General features: G+C 32.9%; 1 protein-coding gene across 1 annotated transcript; it reads right to left on the reverse strand.

Annotated features, from left to right (window-relative positions):
- Positions 1-3,946: 3,946 nt before the first annotated feature.
- On the reverse strand, positions 3,947-21,255 carry LOC137928825 (G1/S-specific cyclin-D2-like). Its single transcript, XM_068771812.1, has 4 exons — positions 20,882-21,255; positions 19,902-20,117; positions 15,593-15,749; positions 3,947-5,978 (listed from the first exon to the last, which is right to left on the reverse strand). The coding sequence occupies exons 1-4, from the start codon at positions 21,119-21,121 to the stop codon at positions 5,695-5,697; spliced, it is 897 nt and encodes a 298-aa protein (XP_068627913.1). The 5' UTR covers positions 21,122-21,255; the 3' UTR covers positions 3,947-5,694.
- Between the last annotated feature and the right edge of the window lie 1,799 nt (positions 21,256-23,054).

Below are 23,054 nucleotides of genomic sequence, written 5' to 3' on the forward strand. Positions count from 1 at the left end.
ATTTAGTATTGCTCCGGGATCGTTAAAATAAACGTTTCATCATTTTTGAAGAATTCTCGTTTAATTTTTGTAAGTAATTAAAACCGGCTTTCGTCTTCCTTTTTGACAGCTCGCGTGCCTCTGTGTTGCAATTTTCAATTGCAATACAATTACTACCGCTTAATGATATTGAAAATTAATTCCACAAAAGAATATAATAGGTTTAAATAAATTCACACTTAACATTACGATCTTCATTGAACTTTGTAAAAGGGATTAATTGAGGCATCAAGTGAACTAGCTTAATACTTGTAAAGTAATAACATTCTTTCAAAATGAACTGTAGATGAAATGAGTTTTTTTATATATATAAAAGTAAACATAAAGTATTAGTCGTATAAATAATACAGGAACGCCTCATTTATCCCAAAACGTCATTACCAAAGCTTCTTTTAATAAAAGCAAAGCGTCCATCACAAACTTCGTTAACTTTAAACTCCCGGAAAAATATTAGATAACTCTGTAACAATAATTTAAAAATTATATTTAAAATGAACTATTAGTTTAATTGCCTTAATAGATTGTCTTTATTTAAAATTGCAGTCACCGTGTATAGTACGAAGCAAGCAACACTCTAAGGACAGTGAAGTAGGGCGGAGAGGGTAGCGGGGAAAGCTCAGACAGTAGTGCACCTGAGCCAATGATTGATGACGGTCCCGCCATCGTTATGATTGTGAGCATTTTGCCGCCATAATGCAAACTTCACGGAAAACTCTTAAATCATGAAAGACCCCTTATATACATGAAACAAAATCAAAGACAGATCATTTGTAACTAACAATGCATTACCAATGTTTGTACTATGTTACTACTATGTAATATACATCTAATACTCGACATAAACCTCTCCTATACATTTCCAATAGGATCAGTCGAAAACTACCTACGTCCAGCGTTTTCTAAAAAATTTGATTTCCATTTAATACTAATGGGGCTTTTAAAATTTGGTTAGTCTTGAAATTTGGCAGAAAAACTGATACGAGTATATAAGTTATTGGTTGTTTTAATTGTGTTACATTAAAACAAGCAGTTAAAATTCTATAGCATACATGGTAATAAAGTTGGTAATTTCGTGAAATCTCATTTAAATAACCTTTAATAGTCACTTGGTAGGAATCCACAAAATTCGTACAACTTGCCCAAGTTCAATAAATAACAGGACCGCTTTTATTTAGCATGTGCAGTTCTGTTCGCTCTTTGTAGCTAACGCTAAAGCGGCGAAGGGGAAGATCGGTCGCGAGCTTGTGAAGCGAACGGACCTCGGTCTTAGGCGAGTCCTGCTTGTCAAAGTGGCCGCCGGCGTGTTTGCACGACTAATGAGCGGATCCCCGGAGACGGCGTGTTTGCGCGCCGCCCCCTGTGCCCGGAGCCAGCTTTTTCGAACGTTCGGGTTTGCACACCCCCTCCCAGTTCTCGACCTCGCCACGGTCTCTGTTTGCTTCCCACTCTGTGTCGTATCGGACTTTCGAGTGCAAATTGGAAAATTTTAGACAAACCTTACGAACCGCCGAAATCGCGTTGATGTATACTCAGATATTTCAAAGGAAACATATCTTTTAAATTGAGTTACTTTTATATTTTGATTGAAATTATTACAATATGATTACAAACTTGATCCTTAGGCCTTATAGTTCTGGAGTGGAGACAACGGAACAGCAAGCGCAGCGTAGTATGTCCACTGTCAAGGTAGATAGACGACCTTAATAAGGATAACGTTGGACGCAGGCCAACCACCGGTAGGAACAACGGCCTATATAGGCCACTTCCAACCGGTCAATTTTGGATTGATATTATTATGTAACCATGTATGATGGTCGCTGGCGCCTTGAGGTTCTAAAGTGTATACTTTGGACCTGCAAGCTTAGCGTAAGAGATCCGTCCACCCACAAAGTGGACAGAATTTGTCACGGTCGCCCAAAAATGCAGATCACTTCCAATCGGTCCTATTATATATCTATAACAGAGGCCTATGTCCAACAGTAGACGTATTACGACTAAAATGATGATGATCAAAAACTTTTACAATATTCTTATAGACATTTGGTGCCATGCGTATATATTAACATTTTTAAAATTATGATATTTCACATTCTTAAAGGTCGTCGGAAGACGCCAGTTGTAGGCCGCCTCCAATCGGTCTCATTAGAAATCTATGGCTTATGTTCAGCCGTGAACGTCCTCCGACTAAAATGATGATGAATAATATCTAAAGATCAAATCTTTCAATACTCCAAAATGAGCACTGAACATGAATTTCACATGATGGTAAATTAATCACACTGCCATATTTCTTCTGATTGTCACAATCATAAGAAATATGGCAGTGTGATTAATGAAGAAGCCATAAAATATAAAATCTCTCATGGTATCCAAATCCTGCTTATCATCCTAAAACATAACAAAATTCGTCTAGTAATACTTTAAATCAATAATGTTTAAGCAGAACTACTTGGTTACATGTTTTTATTTTGTAAAATGGTTATTTAAATGCGGATAAATCAGGATTGTTGTTTAGAAAGTTTAAAAGTTTGACATTTCTGGATGACCATCCCCGTTACCTTTAATTTAAATTTTACACGCCGCACAATCGGTAACAAATTTTATTTCCGAAAAAGTCATGTTCTTTTTTAATTAGTTTCTAACTTGTCTTCTAGATGGCGTTATGTAATTTAAAGAGTAAAAGTGAAATATTTCATTGATAATATTATCATAAATCCTTTAAGATTATATTGAATTAATAAGATAGCGCTCTTTATTTACTAATTATTTGAATGAAAATTATTTAAACCTTTATTTAGATTATTTTTAATTTTGGTACTTCTTTCAAAAATAAATTAAGCAAAGCGCCATCTGTTTTTACGAGCAGTATTTAAAACGTCATGGAATATGTAATATTAAGCGTTGAATTTATATTATAGTTGACTAAATATTATAAAGATGGAGCTGTTCAGCATTCGTAGAATAGTTTTTAAATATTCAATGCGAAGCGAAAGCACATTTTTGTAGACCACAATTTAATATTAAGTACACATTTGACAAATGGTTTAGTTTAGTTTAAAATAATTTTTCATATTTATTTTATGTTATGATTTTAGTTTTAGCTGCTTTTTGCCCTTTTAATGAAACTGTTTTCTTATCTGCTATATACAAAATGGTAAAATAGTTTATTCTAGCGTTTCGTACAATTTAATTTGTTTTTAATTGTATTTGATTAAAATATCACTGTGGTCCTTAGAAAATGTAGTCACAGTGAAATAAATTTTAATCCGCCAAAATCGAGTCTTTACAAAACTTTCTTTATTGTAAGTTACATAAAAAATTTATACACTCATACTATTTCCTCTGTATATTTAAATACAAGAGAAGTAATCGATAATTTGATAAAGTTTTTTTACATGAATAAGCTTTCCTATCATGTTGTTGAACAGGAAGCGTAAACACGTGTGAGATACACGTGCGTTTTCTATGGACTTAAAAATTATTGCAAAAAAATCTTTTCAATGAAATTTATCTACTTTGCTGAAAGATTAAGCCTGTGTTACCTTAAAAAAATCCTTAAGATCTATTCGTATAGGTGAAATATAGGGTGTAGAAATGCTTAGAAAATATGTATGAGGATTTTTCGATAACCAACATTAATATAACGTACATTAATATAACGAGTAAATAGCTTTTTAAGATAGATTCGAAACAACGTCCCCATTGGCGAAAAGGAAAATTCTTGGTGTACTAGAAAATAAAGAGATAAAAACATTGAGGTTTTATGAATGTTTTATTTCATTTTAAAAAATTTACACAATATCTATCAAATTTGTACATGACGTCAACCCAAAAGGCAGACTACATTAGTCTAAATAGCAAACACAAATAAAACAAATATCTTTGTTTTTTTACAATATTATTTCTGACAAGTTATGAAAAAACAACAATTTATGAAAAAACCATTGATGGGCGAGAATTAAATGAAGGAAGATAATTTAATATTCTGTTTTAATAACTACTTAGTTAATAAAAACCTTAATAACGTTACAGATCTCAGTAATGTTAAGAAACGGTTTGAAATTGGGCATCCTGTCATGAAAATATAAAAGAATTATTTGTTAATTAAACGGAAATACCTTGGTGCCCCTAACCAGAACTGCAATCTAACGCACTGTTATAAATTTGAAAAGGAACTCAAAAAGCTCGTCCATTAATTGTTTTAATTCGTTTAATTACCGGTCCCAACGTCTTCCGATGCGCATCGATACTTCTACTAGAAGCACTTCACAACTTGATTCTTACACCGAATGCCTACCAATAAAACACTACGCTATAACGAAAAACGTAACTTGCCTTACACTTTCAATATTTTACCAAGTTGCCGGTAAAAAATTTCATACTTTTGAGAACTTCATTTTAGAAAATAAAGCAAGTTAAATTTCTCATCTTAACTTCTACATTAACTAAGGCTTAAACTAAAGTTTGGTCGAAAACAGGAATGTATAAAACATGTGACTAGAATTTACTAAAACTTAACATCGACCTAAATAAATATTACAATATTTTTAACATTTTTACTCGAAACTCGTAAGAACTAAATACAATTTTACTGTATAGTGCATACAATTCATTTTGAACTTGCTACAAAGATGTGATGCTATGAAAAAATCGCTAACATACATGCAAAGTTATAACTCTAACTCTGATGTTATGAACAGTGAATTAATAGTTGTGGTCCATCAGATTTAATTTAAAATTCATTGATTTTTTAAAGTACATCTCTATAGCTTTAGAATAGCTCCTATTAGTAATAGAATCAGCGACCTTTTACACTCACCGTACAGTAAGCTGTTATTTAACGTTTGTATTCTTTTAAGCTGTTGTCTTTGCTGACCAAATGCCTTTTTATTTAAAAAAAAACCGTAATTTCACGCACAGATCAGATATTACAAAAAAATGCTCGTTTATTACATTGGCAAACAGAAGTTATTAACAAAAACTCTCAACTTATAGAAAGATAACCTAAAGCTAGATGATTTTCGGAACACTGGTTATGAATAAATTAGAATCAGCTTAAATAAAGACTAACATTGTTTTTGGAATCTATAGAGATCACATTTTAAGACCTACTACACACAACTGAACGCTACGATACAAAAGTAACAAATACACAAATCAATAAATAACGTTAACCTAACCTAAGACAATATTTAAAATAATTTGAGATCATTGTACAATTTTACTAATACCGTAGAAGAAATGTACCAGTCAAAAAAAAATAATGCTCTGATTATTTTCGGTAGAACCAGGTGCGCGGGCAAAAAATCATCGTCCCGGACAATATAAACAGATGAGCGGACAGATTCATTTCTATAGCCCGTGAGATCAATTCAATTTAGATTTAAAGTCAACATCAGACCTATAAACGAAGAAGCTTAACTTTACAAAAGGTGCAACGTGTTATAAGTAAAAAAAAAAAATATTTTTTTGGTAATTCTGAAACAATTAAGTTGAAAAGCAATAAGTATATTTGTTCACCTCTGAGAAGAGCTATGTTTAAGTCTTCTGTACAACTCGTCAGAACAGATAGTTCCATCAGGCTTTGTGAAAAAATGAGTTACAAGTCATATCGAATTTGACACGACCACGGATATTTAAGGACGTGCGCAGTAATTAGAAATGCACATCCTGGACATCTGTAGGCGTGTCGGGTAGCCGTGTTTGTTCGGGAGTATTCTGTTTGATGGGTTGGAGATGTCTTGTCCTCGGTTCCTGGGGCTGTGTTTCTCTCGCTAGCACTCGCTCCACATGTCTCGCCACCAGTTCTGCGGCCGCAGCCGGAGCTCGGGTCATCGTACAGAGCTCATTGACCGACATTCGCACCCTCAAGCCCCGAGCCGCAGCGGTTATGCAGGCCAGAGCGATCAAAGATGGTGGTACTAACAGGAACTCCGTTTCTGTTGACAAAGATAACATTTGTTATAAAGGTGTTTTTAATAATTTTGCATGTCGGAGAAAAGTTTTTTTTTTTAATTAAACTTTATTACTTAATTTTTAATTAACGATGATAAATCACTAATAAATATGAAATTGTTTTGATAATTTTTCTTGCAACTTATATGATTTCCATAGTTATTTAAATAGTGTATTGATAATGTATTATAGTAAACGTAATTTACTTATAAAAATAATTAAAATTAATACTATAAAATATTAAAAGTACAGTAAATATGTTTACGTTTTAAATTCAGAATAGTCTCAACGCAAGCGCAGCACAGGTAGAGCGCATCTGTTGTACGATAATTATAACGGACAGGTGGCCTAAGCACCTTGCATCCCATCGTCCTTGCATCCATCTCGCGTTCACATACCTCCTCTCTGGGTCTCGTTATAAATATATTGTTTACTACCAATCCACCGCGAATTTAAAAAAAAAATACAAAGTATAAACCGACCCGACAATGTATCGCAATAACCAAGATAACTAGTTGATGCTGACCATGATCTTAAATTTATAAAGTCATGTTAATGTCATCTATTAAAAATATATATAAACACTCGAGAGCTTAAGATGTAGTAAATAGAGCAATAAAAATTATAGTAGATGTTACTTGATTTTATCACAGCCGATTGAATTTAAGATTCATAAATTTAAGCAGCGTTATATTTATGCTTCTAAAATTCATAAAGTAATCGGTAGGAAGGAGCGACGTTAATAAAACGCCGCGTTACATTTTGCACAATACAATTTGCCCATTGTTATTCGAGAAGAAGGAAGGAGAACTTGGCAGCTGCCAGATTTGTGCACGCTGTCCCCGTCTACATCTTTGTACGTACCTACGTCCGGACAATGGGACCGGAATAATGGTAATTTACATCTTAAGTCTTTCACCTAAAGGCGCAGCTGCAATTTCGCGACCGATGTTTACACATCTGATCAATAAATAGCGAAATAATTTTGTATAGTTTTGTCATATTCTCTATCGCTTCCCCTGGACAGATATTTACTCGTTTCATTTATACATAAAAGTGCAGATGTCTTAAGATCTTCGTTATAATAAATCACAATAAATAACCATTTCTTAATGTATACAATGACATAAAATATTAGTCGCGTTGTAATAAATATCGATCAGCTTTATAGCGAGTCCTTTTTCACTGTTTCTTTGTATTTTTTTTTTCTTCAGATTAGTACCTTTTCGGCAAAAAAAAAAAAGATTTAAATATTCTACTGTTTGACTTGTATTATGAATGTTTTGTGTTGTAAAAATAGTATAACAGGTTGTGCATAACAATTGTATACTTTTTTAACAATGCTGTAAAAGACAAAAACACACGAACCCAAATTTATAGGAATCATAAAATAAAAGATAAGCTCAGAAAGGGCGCTGAACTCCTATATTCTGCGCAGGTTACCGGTGAGCCTAGTGAAGCAAAACGTCTTGGCTAAATCGCCTTGGGTGTGAGCCTAGACCAAGACGACAGATGCGGTAACACCTGGCGGGACCCTTCCTCGGCCGCGGGTAGGGTCACTGCCCACCTACACCCTTCTCTACAACTGTGCCCTTATACTTTGCTTCACGCTAGAAATGCGCTTTAAAGAAAAACATTAATCGCAACACTCGAACGCTTCTATGTTTATTTTTTATCAAAAGAACTGCTTCGTTATCTACTATTCTAAGGTCAAACTACAATGTTTATTCCTTTAAAGACAACTAATACATACCATTCGGTTACAAGTTATATCTAATTTTACAGTTGAAAATTAATCGTTGCACATCATTATCGCTAATTCAAATTATGAAAAATATCACAACATTAGAAGGTGATTGCCACTAAAGACACTATAATCAATATTCTTGGTCGTAGCAGACGTAATATTTTCTGTTATTACATTCGTCCTACTTATCTTTTGTTACAATTAAAATGAATTGTAATTTATAGAAACATTATAATATTAAATAAAACGTAAAACGAAACCATTTTATGTAAATAAAAATTTTAAGTTAAAAAAATTTACGTGATTTATTAATATTATTGAATTTTTTTTTTTAATTAGGGTAAAGTATTTAGGTAAAATTTACTGTTAAACTGATGTTAATAACCGATTTTTTTTATTAACCTAGCGTATACTGTGGTTGCTTGTCATTAAAATTCATTTAGTCTTGAATTTTTTTTATTAATTTGTATTTGCAAAAAATTATAACATTGTTATTTTGTTGACTATCCTAAATAAACATAATAAAAGTAAATAAGAAGTGAAACGCGACATTGACCCTAAATTATCATCTCATTATAAATCCAAAATGACGGAGATATCAATCACAATCTGAACCGGAGTGGGCATCGAAGCGGCGCGATCCGTTGGGCGACAGGTTGCTCGACAGTTGAATTCAACATCTGCCGTGGCCACGCGCGAACAGCCAACCACTTAAGACTACACCCCCGCATCTTGCCCTTATAATTGAAGCAAGGGCAAGTAGTATACAACTCTAACAGACAGCAGGAACCGTTAAGTTCCGTTTATCAAACCTGTCTCTCCCCACTATACCCCATTTAGAATAGATAGCCAAAATGCAAGGGTTGCAAATAGTAAATCATTGTCCGCTGAAATAGGACCGGTTGTAACTCAATACGAGTTATCCCGTGTCAAACTTTTAGGTCTTCATTCAGATTGAAGCACTACCTATATGGAGTCAAAAAAAATAACAGCAGTGTTAAATTTCTTTAGTATCTATCTATATAACCTATGAGATTTCCACCTATATACTGACTCGTCTCATCAGGATATTTGTTTTGCCGAGTGAAGGTCAACTAAGAACGGATTTTACGAAATTACACCCGCAAAGGTTTTGGGTGACGTTAAGTTGAACAAAAATGCATATTTTTACGCTATAGTTGTTATAAGAATAAAACTGAAAGTATTTTTGTTGCGTTTTAAAAATAAACAATATAACATTTTATCAAATTATACCCGCAAAAGGACAGGTCAGGCGAAGCGGGCGCGGGCGTGGGACAACTAATAACACATAAACATACAAATAGCATTTTAGTTTCACATTTTCTGGGAAATTTTAAATCTTATCGCTATCACTTACCAATATTACGGATGAAGGTCATTTTGCAAGAGTTCTAAAGCATTTGTACCTATAGGTACAGCGGTACAGGATCAAGGTGAAATATATATCGAGTTAGATAATTTAGGGTCGGAACGCCAGGTGCGCGCCGCGGCAGCTTCTTGTAGGGTGCCTTTGTCGTCGGCCCGACATATCGGAACCGAACAATGGCGGCGGGACGTCTTCGCGTATTGTCGCCAAGTCAGCTGGCGCGGGACGGTTTTTACCAACGGGTAAGCTACGACCATGATATACTTACGTAAAAATGAAATGATTGGAGTAACATGATTTAAACATTTCCTTAAAAAAAATTCAAAGCTTCTGCAAGATCAATAAACCATACTATTGTATTAAAGATTTTCAACTTACAAATGGAGAATATTTAACAGTAAATAATTGTAAAATTGACCACAAAAGAGTAACTATTTAGTTTGTTCTTGGTTCTTCTCGATAAAATCAATATTCAGAACCGATGTAATGAACAACCGGCAGTAGTATATGGACTAAATTGGAAAAAATTATATTATTAAAAACATATTTAAACGCACATTGTATCAATGTCTTGCCACTCGGAGATGTTTAACAAAGCCTATTCGAGAGAATAAATATTTGTTTCATTCCTAATACGCCATAATTATTTATTGTACTAAAAGTGATTCTAAACAATCATATTTCCATATTTAAACTTTTAAACGTAGTTATGTAAACAATATCCAACAAACGTGGCCAAATATTGTAGAATAAAAGAAGTTTTTAATTAGCAAGCCCGTTAAAAGTATGAGAGACCATTTTTAAAAGGTTAAGTGCAGTGCAACCTATAATAGTTATGCATCATATGCGATCTGAATAATCAATAAATCCTTGGGATCAAAAGTCATGAATCTTTGTTATAAATTTCTAATCGCCTGTTATAGACTTGGTATCGATAGATGTACTGGCATTTAAGTTCCATCGAGGATCTGATTTTTAGAAAGATAAAGAGCGTGTTTTGGATACCTTCGTGCATAATTAATTTTGTGAATGTTTCTGATTTTTAACCCTTAAAAATAAAAGTATCTTCATTCTTCATCAATTCAATTGTAAGGCGTAAATCTATATACCAATTTTAACAATAGTCTGATACCTATTAACTATTGAAAGACGTGAATAATGTTCGGAAGGTATTTTTATTTTATCAGTATCATTTTCATTTAAGCTATAGAACGTTTATTAGTGGACACACGCCCTGAGATTTCCAATAGGACCGGTAGAAAGCGATCAGTATCCAGTGTCTTTCGACCATCTTAACCAGGTCGCCTGTCTACCGTATAGATGGACATCCTACGCTGCCTTTGCCCATCCGTGGTATCCACTCCAGAACTTTAAGACCATCTGTTCCGCGGACTATGGGGTCTACCTACCACCTGACTTTAGACCTCGGTTATATTCGTTAAAGTACGGATCTCTTCATTACTGATTCAATCTTATAGAGAAATCTCGAGAGGACCATGCCTCTCCCTCCATGGCTCGTTGAACGACCGTGAACTTGCCGATAACGTCCAAAGTGAAAGTCCGATTAATAATTATATACTGTAATCGCACGGAAACATCGTTAACATTAAACATTAAAATATTTGACAGAAAAATTATTAACGCCATCGTGAAATCTAAAATCATGTTTGCCTTCTGAATAATAAATAGTGTTGAAATTACAATATTACATGTCAAAGTACCCGTAAATTAAACCCGTGTAGAAGAAGAAAGGGTTTAAGGGTCAAGAAGGGTTATTAACCTGTTAACACCTCCAGTAATTCACTATCGGTTACCGGCAATTACATCAATTCCGGGGCTGTCAATGGCGGCGATTTCAATATGTGTTAACTAAATAAAATATTATATTACAATATACGTTACAAAGTTTTATACATTCTTTAAAATAAAAACCATATAATTGGTCATTGAAAAAAAATGATTTGCAAAAAAATACCAAATATTTAAGTAAACCTTAAATTATAACTTTATGGGAGCGATCGTTATTTCAAATGTTATTATTATTCATTCAGCCCATTATAAGGCATAGGTTTTTAATAAACAATTGTTCTATAAACTACTTTACACTGTTTTTTTTTCTTTTAATTATGTGACATGGTTCTACAATGATACTTTGATAGTTAATATTTAATCTAGAAAAAAAAAGATACATGTGAAGGTTTAACTATACTTACAATTTAACATAATATAATGCAATTAAATTAAAACTAATATTAATGTTTTTTTTTATTTGTGGGGTTTTATTATAAAATGGGGACTTAATAACGAAAACTTTCATCATCTATTAACTATTGGGAAATGAAGAGTTTGATAAATAAAAAAAAGAGTTCAATGACCGTTAACAAGAAGTTCTACTAAAAATAATATTGGATTAAGAAATTTTATAAAAAAATTAACTGAATTATTAAATTCGTAAGGACGTTGCTGCCTATTCTCGGAAACCGTGTTTGTAATCAGTGTCAAACCCATATATTTAATGTACCAAGTGTAAATTACATAAGATTATAAACCGGGAATAGAACTCGCGACCTGCGAAAATATATAATAGTTAAGATATCATACTATTGTCTATACTTTTCTTTTCCAAAGAAATATAGTATATTTATGTTAACTATGTAATTTATGGTAACAGACTGCACGGTTATTACAAATAAGGTAGCTATCGAAAGAAAACAAAACAAAACATCGCGAAGAAAATAGAAATGCAAATGGATTTTCATATGCATGCTTAGTCTGTTACGTGTTGTTGTACGTGTGTTGTACATCTTATACCTCGTGTTTTTTTTACAATTGGTAACGAGAAAAGCGTTCACTCGTCAGGAAGTTACAGGGACTGAGGCATTATGCAGTGGTATCGTGAATTTTAACATATATAATTCTAAGCACCGTATTTTATGTTAACAAGTGATGGCTAGCAAATTAGGCAAATTAGGTAGCTCTTGTTAGCCGCCGAACCGAAATTGATTGATACTTATCTGCTATTTTTGGCGGCTGACTTAGACGCCGCTCTAACACTCACATACGGACTCTTGTAAGTAATAATTTGAAGGTACTAAGTAAGTAAAGTGAGTAGCATTCAAATTTTAAATATTAAATACTGGATTTAAAGATTTCGATAATAGTTAACACTACTTTTAATAGATCGTCGACGGTTCTACCCAAGCCAGCCTGCTGTGAAACATAGGCTTTTCCCAAAGATATCTATAGGAGACATACTACAATTTTTACGTTGGCAAGCGAGATCGCAATGTGGTATTCACTCCCATCCCCTGGAAACTTGTTTGAGAGCAGTCGCAAGCCCATATAATGAATGCACAAAGTATGAATTATATAAGATTGTATCCCCGGAATCGAACCCGCGACCTACGATCGCAAGTCTCAGTGCTCTTCCACTAAAGCTGCTTTACTTTAACAGATATTAAGTAGTTATTTTTATGATTTATGTATTTTGTGTCATAAATAATTTGTAATATGTAAGTACAACCATTTACAGGTGATCATCAAGGGACAAGCCCTATTTTTTATTATTAGTCAATTCCATCCAATAGTTATAAGGAGGACCTCTGGTTACAATAAAGAGTGAAACTAATATAGTAATATAATATGTAATATTGTCTCTAATAACATTGTACTTGTTTAATAATCTAATAAATTTAACAAGTTCATTAAAGATGTGAATAAATTCTATACAGTGTGAAGGATTTTTAAAGTGGTAATAAAGCTTAGGAATAAATTTTTTTGCTACTGTATCAAAGACATTACAAAAGTGACCACAAAAAAACCCGTCCTCGTCGAGGTTTGATCTGATCTGAGAATACTTACAGCGCTTTTCACCTGTAGCTTTATGTTAAAAGAAGCCGTTATAGGAGAGATCAATCCGATTTTAGTTTATATCAAATTGGGTACTTAGCATTCTTATGATAACCTACACAAATGGTCACTGTATATGATTATATGTGACTAATAATATGAATTGTGAAGTGAATTACACATTCGTTTAGGCAGATAGAGAATAGATTCGTTTACAATAGTTTTTAAGCAATTTGTGTAGGTACAAAAAGTAAATAGTTTAGAAATTTTAATTGCAACATAACTGCATTTTGACAATAGGAGTGTCGGACTGGGGTCAGTGGCAGAGGGCTGGGGTGCGATAAAACACAAGGTGTGCGATATCACAGCCGCGGCATGTGCGTTCCGATACACGCACCGGCCCTCCCTTCGAATAACAGCGCGCACGCACTCAAATCATACAAATAAAGGGAGGAACACTCATTCAGCAATTCTAAACCAGTTTCGCTTGTCACGGGTTATTTTGTTTAAACCTATTACTAATTTATTGATGCGTAACATATATTTTTTAAGGTACGCAATGCAAACAGTCAAACCAGGTAAGTCAAACTTTAATAAAGAGGTCAATCGTCGAAACCAACTCGGCTGGGTAGCGTTTGGGAAAGTACGAAAAATCTTCTCTTCCAATAACTCTAACACCTACACAGACGAAGCTCTACAACTAATGTGTGTCATCAGTGGAGACTTACGGCCCAGAATCGTGTTCCCTCGCGTTGGATCTCATTGGCAAGCTCACAGTCGCTAAACTAGCTACGAATATGGTTATCTATGGGATTTCTCTGAGAGATCGAATCAGGTATGAAGAGACCTTTAGACCAACGAAAGTAATATAATATATAGTAATATATATACATATAAATATACTATAGAATATACTTAAGTTGGCGCGATGTAGCCCTGGGGATTGGCAAGTTGAAGTGGCAGTGAGCAGTGCATCTATCGCCCAGAAGAGATGGCCGCTGCGGGTAAAAGATTATAGAGTGGACGCCACGGAGCGGCAAGCGCAGCGTCCACCCAAAGGACAGGTGAACTTGTTAATGTCATCGGATTAAAGACTACTGACAACAATCTTAATTTTCACTACTACGTACAAGTAACTAGCTCCTTATATTAAATAAGCTATTAATAATTAATGAAAGGTCATAAATAATAAACGTAACTTTAAAAATTATAAAATAAAATGAACTCAAACGATTGTTATTGATTTATGGTAATTAACTACAGTCGAAAGTTTCCTTTTGACTGTAGTTAAATATAGCATTCAACCCGCATTATGTTCGAACTGTAGACAATTTATGTGTTACTCCAACGATGGACCTTAATGTGACGATACGGTACTTTGCGTTTAAACTAATTTGTGAGTTATCAATAAGGTCCTTCAGTCACCAACGTAACTAATAAATTATATTGATAAAGTCGTTAAATAACTGCCGGTTAGAGATTACTTATGGCGTAAAGGTATTATGTGTTACTACAATTATACTGTAGTAGCAACGAAAGAAGGAAACAAGTAGCGAGAAAAAAATTAGATACACTAATGTGTATCTAATTTTTTTCTCGCTACTTGTACTAAGGTAATCCTTACAATCTTGTTTATCCAGTTTCGGAAGTAAGGAAAGTTATTATTTAGTAGCTCATTGGATTGACGAGTTGAAGTGGCAATGAGAAGGCCAAATAACGCGCACAGCAGCTGGGGCTTTATGTTTGAGTGACGTGGCAGAGAAACGACATAGTTAAGATTGTATTGTTGTGCTGAAGCAAGCAGCTTTCAACCTGTCTTATTGCAAGTAGAGAGACTTCCGTCTACCAGTAGACATCCTACAGTTAAAATGAAGATAATCATTATTTTGCCTTCAGGATCAAATAATACATTGGTTGTCTCCAGTACTATATGAAGCCTCCGAATCTCCTACGGAAGAAATTGAGATGTCCATGAACCAACTTCGGTTATCTTTATTTTAACAGTATCTAAAAGCAAACAATTTTAATGATAATAAATATTACTATCGATAATAACAAGGAAACAATAGTTTTACAACCTCTTTTTTGTAATACAGCCTCTTGTAAACGGCTAAAACAATTTTACTCGTAGTACAAAAGAAAATCATTCTTAAATTTCATAACAGTTTTGCCAACTATACTAAAAGTAAAAAGTAGAATTGTGATTATTTAGTTTCTTGTTATTTTTAAGGTGTTTACCTTAAATTTATGATTAACATATCATTTTGAATATAACACTTTCCAGTTTAACGAAATTAGAAAAAAAAACACTATTGTTTGTGATTGCGATAAGTAGTCTTTGTTAGTAACAAGCAAATAATGTTTTTAACGAACTATTTTAAATTTAATTTTAAACTTATTATGGTTCACCTAGCAAAGCAATAACACAGTTATAATAACATAAAAAAGTACAAGGGATGGTATTATCACCCGAGGCAATTTCTTACAGACACCCATGGTGGAGTAACTAAAGGAAAGATAAGCAGAGAGAAATCAATACACATATAAGCCGGGATATCAGTAAAGAGTACACGACTAGTAATTTCAACTTAATCTAAAAGAATCCATCAACTCACCAGTATAGCAGACGGAGGTGAGCGTAAGTGCGTGTGTGCGGACTAAAGCGTTCTCCCGGCCCCACGGGACTCGAGCTAAGAACGGGTCTACGAAGTCAAAAGCCGTCGCAACAGATAGCTGCCAGTTAAGCCGCTGCAGAAGCATCACCTCCCATTGCTACAAAAAAAATATAAATGTTAATAAAAATAATAGCTCTACCAAAATTCATCAACCTGATGGCTTTATTACACAAAATATACGATTTTGTCATATGGATGACGAATGTTGTAATACTTATACAAAAAATGTTACTCACAAAACTAAAGTTAAATAATAATACTACCGGAACTGCTATACCGCTCCTTAAGTAAGGGTTAATCACAGTCAACGACTGCGGGAGCGGTGCTTATACCCTTCTTTTCTCGGCCCCCGCCTCAAACCCAAAGCAAAGTAACTTAAAACGTCATAATGTTTACTATTTACTTAGTATATGGATCAGGAACACCTTTATCGGAAATTTCTTAAAAAAACTACGGGAATAGCTTTGTAGCTAAGTAATAGTGTTTTTTATATTTAGTTGTGTATATTATTGTTAATATACACAACTAAATATAAAAAACACTATTACTTAAAAATCCTAAATAGCATCAAAAATATCTTTATCTATGATTACCTTCAAAAATAAACCCGCTTTTTGTATTCAAGTAAATTTAAGAAATTCTATTTCTTTTACTTCTAACATAAAACATTTAAAAGAAAAACACCAAATCATAATACAAATATGTAGTAAAATGTCGTTTAAACGTATATCAAATGTACTGAATAAGAGTCAGAAAGTAAGAAGAGACTTTAATTTCTACTAATACAGCCGAGATGATCACCTGACATATATTGCGTTTCTTCTAACAATGCTCTAAAAAATATGGTTTAAATGCAGTTAATTTAGTAAATGCAATAGTTAGGTCATTAGGCTGTAACAAACAGAAAACTAATGATTTCACAATACTGCACAGCGATAAATTCGGCGAATTAAATAATATTGGATGGACAAGGCGAAAATAAATCTTGGAAGATTAGCAATTGTAAATCTGTGACGTATAAATGCATGTAAATATTTCAAAATCATGTATCTCATGTTAGTATTTACTAATACTCCGCAATCGAAACGTAACCGTCATACACGACGTATCAGGCGGAAACCGCAAAAAATAGCAAACTCTCAAGACTCAAAAGAAAGGGGAGACACAAAGGAACTGATATCCCTTTCTAAGTTAGGGAAAAAAACAATTAAATAAAGCACGGGTAAATGACCTCGGCAACCCCTATATTTAATGACAATAAATAGCTAAAGACTTCCGTCTAAAACTATAAAATGTGAACTAAGAAGAAGGGTAATTAAATACATTAAACGCTCGCTTACCAAATTGGATTCTAATTAAGTAAATGTAAAGAAAGGATATTTACATCTCTTCTTTCTACTATTACACTCGTTTACAATTTACAAAAGATATTATATAAATGCTTACTGATTTTTTCTGTAATGACTTAAACTCAAGTTCAATAAACTCATAATTATCATATTTCAGATAATGGATATCCAATCGTACAGAAGTTAAAAGGAACACTTATTTTTAAAGGATCTCTTATCAATAAACAATAACTTATTGATAATAAATATTCTTAAACGAAAAATTTAACTGTTTATAGTTTTACGTGATAGAAGGCCTTCTTCATCATCATCAAGTCAGCCATACGCCCACTTCACAGCAATAGCCTTCACCAAAAGATCGTCACGATGATCGGTCTTACTGAAACCTAGTAGTAAAATATCAATAAATTAAGTGTGTGAAAAGCTAACAGTTGGTACGTCTTCACGCACGAAAAACGACAAAAATAAAATTAATATATACAAAAGTTAAATATGGAAAAAAATGTTTTGTACGCCATAATATGTATCATTAAGTATACACACAACACGCTTATCGGTATCATCGCATGAATTAATTGCAAGGAAGGATCTCTCACGGCGCCATAAGGCACGGAACCACTTTGAACTGAAGTCTGTTCTTATTCCCACGCTTTATACATTCAATGAATATATTCCCCCACTTTACGTGTTACTTGCCTCTAAAGTACCGATTATAAGTAATGTTATTGTTAATTTGTATGTCTGTTACCGTTTAGCAACTACAAAGATGTATGTATATACACATCGACTCGTTTGTGATGAATTATCCATGTATGCATTCGGTACAAATTCGGTTTTACTATAAAAAGTTAAATCACAAGACTAATTATTGTTGCATCATTTTCATTGAAACAATGACACAAATATTTATTCTTTCGAATAAGCTTCGCTTTAACATCTTCAAAAAGTCAAGATATTTATATTATGTAATTATATATCGTATTATTGGTCCCAATTGTATGCATATACTACTATGGCCTGGTTCAGAATGTTGAATCTATCAAGAACCTTGCAAGAAACTTCATAACTACTCTTTTAAAGTCAATTTTGCAATTTTTTCCAGTAATAAATTTTAAATTCGCCATATGAAAATCAGCCAGATCCCAAGCATGTTTATCTCCTCCAATAATATTCTTTATTGATCAATCTAGCCTTAACATTACGAATTAAACATATCAATCATCTACAGGTGATTGTACACATCTCATAATCGATTTAAAAAAATAGATATGTACATCTGTGACATGACGGCATAGTGGGGCAATTGTGCGTGTGAATCGACGTACAAGTCTAAAACTCACGCGCATTAGCGAGTAATTGTAAAAGCACACCTGTCTCAACCATGTCACAAAATGACACAATTATGGTATCGCGTATTTTAATAATAAACAACCCTACGCGATGTTACGACTTGTAATAATAAAATTAAGGTGCCTTAAATTTATTATTAGGTTTTATTAAATATATTAAACATAATTGTTATGTAATAAATACAAATTATATTTAACCTTTTATTTTTTAACGACGCATCTGATATATTTAATTTTTTTATACGCTACTGTTGTGTGTATTACGTTTACACTTCCTTAACATTAGGAGCATCGTCTTTATATCAGTGTACCTACCCACATTTCCGTCGGAAGTGGGTGACCTATTCAGTAGCGTCGTCACATACTAAAACTACTTACAAGAAGGGCGACAAATTGTTGGTTGGCCCTTAAATTGTGTCAGTCGCGGAAGAAATAATTACCGGAAAGTCACAGGCGACTTTAAGGAAACGGGCAATATAATACCGTCTTTAGCGAGGGGGCAAAAGAATGACATTTGACTCTGTTAATCAAGTTCGTTCACCGGAGAATCAAAACAAAGACTTGCGGTTACAACAGGATGTAAGGTGTAGACGAGTTTTCTACAGCTTCATTTTTATAAACAAGCTAAAGTCTCTATATAAAATATATAATATAAAATATAATAATAATCTCTATATAAAAATAATCTCTATATAAAATAATAATCTAATAAAAATTCTCTATATAAATATTTCTAATGTAACATACATTAGAAATATTTATATAGAGAATGTTTCAAAACACCGAGACATATTTGATATTATGTTCTACCTAAAACATGTACTCTAAATATTTTTTCATTATAATGACAATTGTTATTAAAAGAAATTATCTGTTGTAATTACAGTATATTATGTAAGTCAGATCTTTACCAGATACGATAAGGTGCTTAATAAGATACGATTGGGTTGCTTTTCTTTACGTGTAACAATAGTAAATTTCAATATCATTGTGTGATGATCTTTTTCAATATTTAAGTTTCATCATATTTTACATGCTTTGTAAAAAATGAACTATTGAATAATTTCTGTTTAACTCATATGTCGCGAACAGTACGTATTGAATCGAGAACTTCACTGTAAACAGTTCTTCGACTGACACTATTGCTATACACAATACTCTAAATTTCTTTGCGCTATTTACAGACCAGGGTGCTATTGGAACACTCAGAACTTTAAATTGAAGGATGCCTTTATGGGGGAGCACAATCTGATTCTGGTTTGTATCAAATTAGGCAGTTCTGACATTCTTCTCAAGGCGTATACAAGACGTCACTGTAAATTATCCTATGTTAATAATAATATAAATTAATATATAGTATTGTTTGTTCGATCATCACCACGTCAGCCAATAAACGCCCACCACAAGACACTGGCCTCCCCTAATAATCAACATGACATGTTTGTGTACTACTCTTCTAAAAAGTTTCTTAATTGGTAACACTTAAAAAAGTCAAAAATCAAACATAATTGTGTTAATCTTATCTACAAAACAGCTTAAAAAATTACTTACCCTAACTTCGTTCGGAAGGACGGAATTATCTGTATAAGCGCAGAGTAAATCTACGGAAAGTGGGTGACACTGTCTAAATTTTGAGGCCAAGAGCATCGCGGTGACGGCGAGGAGTTGCAACTGCTGCCGAGAGATTGCACGGTGGGCCAAGAACCTGTCCATGTAACTTACAGCCAGAGGGAACACCTGTTCTTCACACTGCTGCTCTTCGCAAACCTAATGTAAACAAGATTTACATAAATTTAATTAATGTGTGATTTATATCATAATTATATCCTGAAAACTTTAAAAATTATACTATAATAACTCAGAAAAAAGTTGTTTCATTTAATAGCGCAAGGTCTTAAACGGTCTTAAACACGGTGAATGTTTATGTTTATGTACTTGGAATGTGAAAACAAATAAAGTGATTAAACCATAAGAACGTTGTTTCTAGATGTACGTTATCTCAGATTAAAAAAGGTAATTTATAAAATTGAGTCAATTTATCTGTGAATAAAGTCATTAGGATCTTTGCTCTTAGTTTGATTCGTTTATATAATCTTTTTACAGCAATAAATATAAATAAAAATAGACGTCATACATTTATTACATTCATTCTTTACTCTACTCTTAAAACTACCATTAGGTAACTGCTTCCTATTAAGTATATCATTGGATATTTAAATTATATTTTGTTTTAAATCAATCAATCATATGCACGCGCAGTATATGACAAAGTACTGAATGTAGGTATTTAAAAAATATGCAGCACAAAAATTCATGTACTAACAAGACTAAAGCAACTTACACAAACATATTCTAACGGCCAAAATAGCTTTAAGCTGTCAAAAATAAGGTCTTTTAATTAACTGCATAAACATAAACAAATCCATAAAGATCGTACACGAATAGATCGACATTATTATTATAAAGTTATTCTTTCTCAATTTATATGGAAGACATATAAACTTAGTTAAAATAACAATGTAGTATGTTACCTCCAACATCCAAGTTGTGACGACTTTTCGCATAAATGGTTGTATATCAATCTGTACGGTTTGAAAATAATCTGTGTGCAAGGCATGAGATCGCTCTAAAGTGAGAAGATTTAATATCAATCGAGGATCACGATCCAAGGCACGGTCGGGACCAGCGACGCACATGTCCACGGCTCTTCCACTGCCACCGCTACGATTTCCAGAATTAGGAAGATTCTCGCCACAAGACAAATCCATCATGTCAAATTACACTTGTATACCTAATATATAATTCTATTTTAAACCCCACAATTATAGAAACTATTACATGCACGATGTTTTTTAATTAACGTAAAATTTTACGCGACTCCGTAAAAGCACGATACCACACAGCAAACGGCTCACGAGCAACTACGAAGTGTGAAGCTATTCGGTTGTATTGGAGCTACCAACACGCTGCGTTGGTAATCACCCCACCCCACCCTTGTCCCTTGAATATTAGGATTACCATAAAATTAAGTATAACGGTGGACTTTACAAAAACTTTCTTATTGCATTTATGATACAAGCTTATGCCCTTTAAAAATCAAATGTATAATCACATAATTAATATCAATTGACGAGTAGTAGTTCGGTAGTTAACCGTTATTAATCAATTTACTATATAGCATATATTGTAATAAATAAATTATTTTTATTTAAAACTCGTTTTATCTGCGTGTAACTTATAATTAATATAGGGTTTTTTTATAAAAATCCTTTTTACTCTGTTATATTTCACATAGACATTTTTCAATTCACGATAGATTGAATATATTAATTTTCTATAATTAAAATGTGTGTATAAATGTTAAAGAAATCTAAATTTTTTCTATCCTGTATGGTGTTTTTAATCTCGAGCGTATGTTTGGACCAATGCCAAGAAAAGGGATAAAATGTCAGTAATTTAGGATTAATTAAAATTTAAAATAAATAAACTCACTTAATTTCTTAACATATTATGTACGTAAAAAAAGTTTAAAAAGCTGGAAATTTTATGCAGTAATTTATTTTAGGTGTCAGTGCTTTAAAAAAGATTTGAGCTTTCCCAAAATCAATTAGAATTTTTTATTGTTTTTTTTTTAGTAGTAAGAGATAATCTAAGCAACATTGCTCAACACTACGAGATTAAAAAATAACAACGACTAACATATCTTTTACTATCTCTGTGTAACTATAAAATAATTCAGTCAACTTTAAATGTTTAAAAGATCAGGATGTGCAAATAAACTTTATTTTGGATATATTTCGAAAACTAAAATACATGGTTAACGTACTTACACACGTTTCCCTTTTGTTCAAGACCTTTTGAAGAATGGAAAGATAAGGCAGTAAAAATAATTACAAAACGTAAACAATGTTTATTATTTGTACATTTTCTAGAGATTTAGATATTTTTTTTATATTTCATAGCCATAATATTGCAAGCGTATTAGATGTCGTAAGTACATATTAATGTGAATATTGGTTTAAGGATAATAAATAAATCCAAAATAAATTTTACATTTATGCAATTACAGTTTAATTCATGTAAACTTTTTAAAATGTAAAACTTTATTTTACGCCAAAAAAAGTCTTATGCAATGTAGAACTAAAATTCTGAAATTGTTATATGGGTACATAGCAACTAAAATTAGATGAATGAAAAACATCAAGTATTTGTTACGGTTTACTAAAAATTTTCGATTTAACAAAACTATTAAACAAAAAATTATAACAATTGAAAATTTTAATTTCAACCAAGGGAGGTGTATTATTAAGAGGGCGATGAAACACTGCAAGAGGGCTGAGGGCAGCTGCGCGTGCGCAGGCCGGCTGCGTGGTTTGAGCCGGTTGACATTTTATTGTAAATCCTAACACACCTGATCTTGGAACCAGTCATTATTGCAACTCCTTTCTTTTCCCACATTTCTATTGTAAATGCAAAGCGTGCGCGTGCTCAAAGCGTGCTCTTTTATAATTTAAATTGCCTCCTAGCTTAGATCACTACACCTGGCTTCATACTGTTCTTATCAACTCCAAAGTACAATAACAATCAGATGTGCACGTTTTAAGTTATGGAATAATGGCACAAATTTAAATAAAAGCAATTACATTCTGTTCTAATATTTAGTCCACTATATAAAATATTCGTTAACACTTTTTTTCTGTTATA

This window comes from Battus philenor, unplaced genomic scaffold (genome assembly GCF_028537555.1).
Source record: "Battus philenor isolate CCGP_79_NKW_IND1 unplaced genomic scaffold, ilBatPhil1.0.hap1 SCAF_4, whole genome shotgun sequence".
Lineage (NCBI taxonomy): Eukaryota > Metazoa > Arthropoda > Insecta > Lepidoptera > Papilionidae > Battus > Battus philenor.